Below are 7239 nucleotides of genomic sequence, written 5' to 3' on the forward strand. Positions count from 1 at the left end.
TGCGAGGGGGAGGGCGGGGGGGATGTGCATGGGAAGCGGCTTTTTTTTTTTCCGCCTGCCTTTTATCCCGGCGGCCGAAGCGCCTCCTTAACCGGCTCTTCTCCTCCTGCTCCCGCATCCAGGGAAAAGTTTGAAGACTCTGATGTCCAAAGGGATCTTACAGGTACATCCCCCCATCTGCGACTGCCCCGGGTGCCGCATCTCGTCTCCAGTGGTAAGAGGATTGCTCAGCGCGGGGTTGCGGTGCAGCCCCCCCCCCCCCCTCCCCCCCGTGCGGCCGCGGGCCCGGGCACCGGGGGGGCCCCCCCGCCGCAGGCTGCGGGCAGAGCACGGTGCAGGACCGCCCGACGCTGGTTCGATCCCCACCGGGACACGGGACCTTTCCCGGGATGGAGGAAGGGGGTGCCGTCCACCCCTGCTTGTCGGGGAGAAATAGCCCAGCTACCCACCTCTTCTCTTCCCCTCCACCAATTAATTTTGTTATACTTTGCAACTGGGGGTGGGGGAGAAAAAAATAAATGAAGATTTGGCTCAAAATACTCATCCCCTGCAAAACGTTAGTGGAATCACGTAGATCAGCCGGAGAAGGAGCAGCAGACCCAACTTTTATACCCTTGGTGGCGGTCCCTATTCTTGCATCTCTCCCTCCCCTCCTTCTCCTTGCTTAACTTGGAGTTCACAGCACTTTCAGCCTCTTGTCTTGGTACATCAAAATCTCCTGGTGTGCGACATCAGCATTTTCGCGGCAGAGAGGTTGATGTCACAAATAAAAAAAAAAAATGTCGTCATAACTGTGTAGAGCAAAGAAATTAGGCATGGGGTGACTAGGGACATAGGCGGGTGTACCGCGTCAGTCGTGCAAACCTTGTTTGGTGCGTAGAGCTGGGCTGAATTATGTGTTGAATGCATGATTGTAACTTCACACATCTGTTATCATGCGAACGGTGGAAACACCTGCTATTTTACAATTTTTAAATGTATCTCTGGAAGAGATGATCATTCTCTTTAGTTTGTCTTTATGAGGTCACAAGGGTCAATCTCTCAAAGTGCAGAATCTTTATAATTTTACATGGGAATTTAAATGAGTCCTGGGGTGCGCGTGTGTCTGTGTGTGTATACAGGCGCACACACATGCCTATGCTCTTTCACATGGAAAGTGGCTTAGAATAAATGATGCATCATCTGGCCTGCGTAGGTCAATACCCATCTATATAATCTATATTTGTGATGTATGTCTTTGAGCTCCTGAAGTAGTAGTTTAAGCTGGGTCCAAAAAAGTTTTCACAACATAGAGCCTACTGATACTGCTTAGATTCTGCATTTTTTTCAGTTTCTGTTTGACAAGTAGTAAACTGTCGTGGGCGCAGTCCTGATCCTGCCGGAGGAAGCATTGGTTTCCCTGGGCAGGCTCTTTGACTTCAGCGGGACTAAGCTTGAAGCTGCTTAGTAAGCGCTTGCAGGTTTGGCACCTCGGTGCACTTTAATTATTAAGCAGACGGCTCCTGAACTGTGGTCCATGAACCGCTGCTGATCTGCAGAGCACTTTCTGGTCTCTGCTGAGAGAGGGCTGGTCACCTGATGTTGGCCCTCCCCGTTGCTTTGAAAGACAGCTAAAAGGACATTCAAATACTTTGCTGCTAATGGTGCCTTTCCTACATCAGCACTTGCTGTTGTTGGCACAGGGATGCTGTGATTGCAAATGGGTGGGGAGTTGTCTAGGAAAAAAATACCCATATTAAAATGTTGTCTAAACTGGAAAAAGTTTGAGAACTCCTGATGGAGATGGAAGCAGAAGTACATTTAGAGTCAGGGAAGGAAAAAAGAAAATCTTTTCCTACTTGTCTCCCCATCCCCTTCTCCAGTCTGGTGAAGAAGGAAGGTTGTCGCTGTCAGAATAGCCTTTATTATCTGGTGCTCCTAGCTCAGTGACTGGCTTTTATTTTTTGCTCTTTTTGCCCGGTGTTCTTGGCATGCTTGTCCTTCCTTTGAGGCTGTCTCTTGCTGTCAGGAAGCTTACCATTGGTTTCTTGAACTTGCTAAACCCACTGAGCACATTGTGCCGTTCCAGGAAGACAACCTGAAGTTGTTAAGAAATAACCAGAATGAAAGATGGAGTTCATTATAGCTGATAAATGTGTCCTAGTAGGAGTCCTTTAATTGTAAAACACTCCTCTCCTTTTAAAAAATAAAATGTAAAGCCATTAAAATGATGATTTGCACTTACATAACATCTTCCCTGGTGTCCAGGATCTCAGAGTATTTGGCAGGGACTAAAGGACTAGTTCCTCACAACAGCCACGAGCTATTGCTATTCCTATTTTACAGATGAGATCACTGAGGCACGAAGAGGTTTCTGGGTCTGATTTTCAGAGGTGCTGAGTCCCTCTGGCTCCCATTAATTTCAGGGCCCCCAGCACCTTGGAAAAATGAGATCGAGGTGTTCTTGTGTGCCTGCAGGCTCTGCCCAGGCACAGGCATTGGTTGCGGTAGTACTGGGGTGTGGGTTGGATACAGGACGGTATTGGGGGTCTGCACTTGAGGCCCTTTAACTTAAGGATAAGGCCAACCTCACAGAGCCAAGCATCAGCCCGCTCTCTACCCTGCAGGAATAAAGAGCAACCACGTCTCACAGGTGGCCGGCCTCCTGTGTCTCTCCTGAGGGTGCCTGACACCCAATCTGGCCTGCCCAACCGAGAGGTTGCTTCTGTACAGCAAGACATTTTCCCCCCATCAGAACAAGCTCCAGCCACAGCATTTATCATGACAGCGCTTTCTGCTGCGTCCTGTGAGTCGGGTAACACAGGGAGCGCACGGAGCGGACTGAAAAGCCGTTTCGAATTTGGAAATCTCTGGCAATGCCTGGCGTGTCCAGTACGTTCACAACAGTTATCCAAGGAAACGGTTAAAGAATGGGCACAATTTATCTGTCCTGGCTGCCGCCTGCGGTTGCCGTGTCAGTGCTGCGTGGGGGGCGGAAGAGCGGAGGCAACACTTTGCCCTCCTAAGAGATGCTGCGTAGTTTGTACCCTAACTTCTTTGGGTTTTTAAATCTTTCTCAAGGCCAAATCAGTTCCAGATTTTGCAAGCCAAGTTGCAAAAATTTGACTGAGCAGAAGGTAATCATCCATCTACTGCCAGGCAGCTATCCTCCTGTGTGTCTGGGGCATCAGATACTCCCCAAACCCATCCTACCAGTACCCCCTGGGCTTGGGGCGCAGCTGCCCCCTGCCCTTCTTGGTCATCGCTAACCACCCACCAGCCTCCTGCCTCGGCCAGCTCAGCTCATGGATCCGTGCTGCAGTCCCCCCCTTGTCACGGGCAGCCCCACGCGTGGGCGGCTGCAAAGGTCACGGAGGAGGAGGAGGAGGCTGCCCGGGGCCGCGAGGAATGTGGTGAGCCCGGCGGCTGCTGCAGCTGCAGACGGCGGCCGGCGCCGGGGCTCACTCCATGACCGACCGCTGGTTTCCTGCGAGGCGGAGGAGGAGCAGCCGAGTCTCGCCTGCCGCTGCCTCTGTGCCTCCGCCGGCTGCGGCTGTCTGGGCTGAGCCTGGGGGCAGGGCAGGGGAGAGGGGTGCCCCTGCGTGCTGTCACCGTGCAGCCCCCCACAAACACTCCTTGGAGTCCTCTGCAGGGGAGCCTGCACCCCCAAACCCTGCCAGTGCCAGAGGGAAGGGTCCCGAGCGTGCTTAAGGGTGTGTTGTGACCTCCCCTGTGCCAGGCATGTCCTCTGCCACGGTCGGTGGCGGAGGTCTTCTTTCTGGCGGTGCCAGGCAGCAGGTCTGATCTGTGCTGGTGGGAGGCAGTTTCTTTAGCTGGAGGAGGGGGAGCCCCCAAATGATTTTATCCAGAGTTGGGTCTGTGGAGTGCACCTCTGTGTTGTCTGGCCCAAGTCTCCCGGTGACGCTTTTTCATAATGAGCTGAATCCTGGGGAAGCAGGGCTGGAAGGGATCTGCAGAGGTCATCTAGGCTGAGGCAGGATTGTGCCCATCCAACCCATCCTATATGCTCCATTGTCTAAACTTGATATCTCAACGCTGTCACAATGTGGACCAGGTTTGCCGCAAGGAGACCGTGGCACCCGACGTCCCGCTTCTATGCAATGATGTCAATATATGCCAAGCCTCTGCTATGGAAGAAGCCAGAAACCCCCCATGGTGCATATCAATCTGACCATGGGGTAAATTGAGCAGCCAGGCTGCCTCTGCCAGTGTGTTGGATTTACCATGGGTGTAGGTTGTAGCCATGTTGGGCTAAGGACATAGGCAGACAAGTTTCGTTGGATGAATCTGATATTTTTCATTAGACCAACTCAGCTTTTTTTTGTTTTCCCCTTTCTCCCCTCATTTCACAGGGGGAGGGGAGGGGGGTTTCTTCTCTTTGAAAGGCTGCCCAACCTACTCTGATTTGGATATTCAGGTCACAAGCTGGAGAGAAAGGGCAGGCTTTTTAAAGAAAATCCACGGTGCCATGGCTGCGGTAACACAAACCAAAACCCAACTGAAATGTATCCTGTATTTTTGAATCCCGCTGTCTCTGTCATTGCGTGTCAAGATACACGATAATGGGGCATGACTGGGTGAATGACCATGCTAATACATTCGCTTACTGGAGCATCATTTTGCTATTCATTTCATTTACGTGAGCGCTTTTTGTTGTTGTTGGGTGCTGCGTCATTTGCTGCATTAGTCCAGGAGGTTGTGACAGTGGTGGGAAACATTAAAATAGTGCTTTGTTTGAAAGCAGACTGTACGTGATCAGGTAGGTGCCTGTTGTTTGGCTGGAAGCCTGCTTGTGAACCGCGCCGTGCTCCTCTTGCAGGGGCTGTGAGGTCAGAATACACTTTTGCATCAGTCTTTGCGTGGCCTGTCCGTTCTCTGCCTCCCCTGCCTGGTTGTGCCACCTGCCTTCGGGGCAGGACGAATAGCAGCCGACGGGCAGCAATGCTGTTCCACGGCTGGCCTGAAGGGGCCAGGAGATAGTAGCACAGACGGGAAATTAAACCCCACTGCGGTCCCAGCTGTTGTCAGCTCGAGGGGGTGGCAGTTCCGAAACTGGTTCAAAGCCAGGCACTGAGCATGGGGCAAGGATATTCTAACAAGATTTCCCTGGAAGAATCGGCCTTTGCCTGCTCGTTGCTGTGGCTGCTTTACTGGGTGCCTGTGCAGGCAGGGTTGAGTCTTGAGAATTTGGTTTTCACTGAACAGGTTGAGTCCTGGATTTCTTTTTGAGCTGTGGGGCCTTGATGTGGGTTCAGGGATTTGGTGAAGGGGCCTGCTTCTTGCTTTGTCTCTGGCCCTGACAGGTCCCTTAGGAGTGTGGAAAACACCCCCCTGTGAAGCAGGCTTACTGGCCTCTTTATCTCCCAAAGACCTTTGGCAGAGCCTGTTGCTTTTTCTTCGTGGTTTCATGCTGATTTGGGTTGTTGTTTTCAATCCAGCACCATTTTTTGATTAGTTTAGTGTTTGTATTGACTTATTTAGATGCTTTTAAAACTGTGCCCACTGGACCTGTTTTCTCAGCCGAAACCTCCAGGGTTAAACCAAGCATTCTGCAGGCCCAAAGGCTTAGGTGCAATGTCCTTCCTATAGATAGCTCCTTCAGGAAAAAAGCCTGAGGACAGTAAAGGTGTTCTCAAAGCCAGTGAGGGATGCTCTGCCTGATCCTTGCTGGGATAAATTGTGAAGTTGAGTCCTCAGCCCCCTGCCCCAAAGCTTTCACATATCTGCAGACCCAGGGGACATGCACATCAGCTGTTGCAGGGAGCAGATTCAGACCAGAAAGAGATTGATCAGTGAAAACCAACAGCTGGATTTGCATCCTGAGGTGAGTGCAAAGCCAGGTCAGGCCTGAGAGATGCCTCCTTCTAAGTACCCCTGGTATCCCTGAATGGTCTTCAAAGTCAATCCATACGCAGAGCACATTGCAGTCTCTGAAATGCACCCGAGAGATTTTGGGTGATGGGTGTTGCATGGATAAAAATAATTATTATTTTCGTGTAGCAAGGTAGCAGTACGGTCAATGGGATTGGCACAATACTGAAAGGTTTAAGGTTGAGGATTATGAAAAACCCTTTGGAAAGCAACGTATCAATTGGATCCTGGTCTGGTGAGGGAATAGCAGAGGCATGCAAGCAATAACAGCCGATGGAGAAACTTGAAATTCCTGGGAATGTTATAGGGGGCAAGATGGAGGATGTTTAGTGAGAGATGATGAGAACAAGAGCTGTCAAGTGAGCACTACAGCCAAGACTGTTGCGATGCTAAGGAGCAAAGAAACAAGGTGACTGCCCAAGGGTTAGCACAATGGAGGCTTCCTTGTCCATGGTCCTTCCTAGGCAGTCTCCACCTGTTTTTGGTTGGGTTTTTTTCCTTGAGCTGTGCTGCCCCTTGTACCAGCCCCAGGCAGAGAGAGTAGTTTATCCCACTGTTGCAGTGTGCCCTCTGGTGCGCCTTTCACAGCCCGAGGGCTGTACCCAGGGCCCTAGCTTCAACCACCCATGAGCGCTTGTGTGGATTTAGCCCAGTGGAGCCAGCAGGCACAGGCCAAGCTTTGCAGTTGAGGCTGCACAGCTGGGAAACTCTGCATCAAGTTTAACGATTCCAGCGGGTCTGGAAAAGGCACTAGCCCAAGGAAAAAGTTACGTGCAGATGGATGGACGGCTAAATAAATATATAAAAGTACTGAAAGCAACATCATCTTATTAGCAGTGTGTCAAGGGCAGTGTAAAGGTGAGGTAGGATAAGTAATTTTGCTGTCAAAATTATTTAGAGATGTCATTAAACTGCTTAGGGCTGTCTCCATCGCTTCAGGGCACAGACACCTGTTTCTAATTTGCAGTGGGCTATGTCCAAACCTGCTGGCCTTAATCAAAGGGGTCAATGCTAATTTGGAACCTGGTAGCGAGCACCTTTAGTGAACAAGGGGCCCAAGCCCCAGAGCAGCCAGAATGAACTCCTACTCCAACTTTGTTGTGCCACTACAGTCCGGCCCTGAGGATTTTAAACCATCCTCCATTTAAAATGTGAGGTAGTGATGGGCCTTTCAGGCTCCTTTGCTACAGAGTGCTTGCAGAGCAGGGAGAGGATGGAAGCAGCATCTTTTCCGTCCCAGCCTTTTGGGAAGAGATGCCTCTGCTTTTTCTATCTACGCAAATAAAGTAATACTTGGTGGAAAGGATACACGTGCATCCTCCCTGCACTTATCCCATAATTCTTCTTCTGCTTTTTTTTTTTTTTTTT

General features: G+C 50.7%; 1 protein-coding gene across 1 annotated transcript in view; it reads left to right on the forward strand.

The window, feature by feature from the left end:
• Positions 1-91: 91 nt before the first annotated feature.
• The window catches only part of SAMD11 (sterile alpha motif domain containing 11), a 195256-nt gene continuing 188108 nt past the window's right edge, over positions 92-7239 (forward strand). Inside the window, exon 1 of the mRNA XM_019511552.1 lies at positions 92-214. Within this exon, the coding sequence (XP_019367097.1) occupies positions 143-214 (72 nt within the window). The 5' untranslated portion in view covers positions 92-142. The remainder of the gene's footprint in view (positions 215-7239) is intronic.

This window comes from Gavialis gangeticus, unplaced genomic scaffold (assembly GCF_001723915.1).
Source record: "Gavialis gangeticus isolate Ggan-Ray unplaced genomic scaffold, GavGan_comp1, whole genome shotgun sequence".
NCBI classification, from domain to species: domain Eukaryota; kingdom Metazoa; phylum Chordata; order Crocodylia; family Gavialidae; genus Gavialis; species Gavialis gangeticus.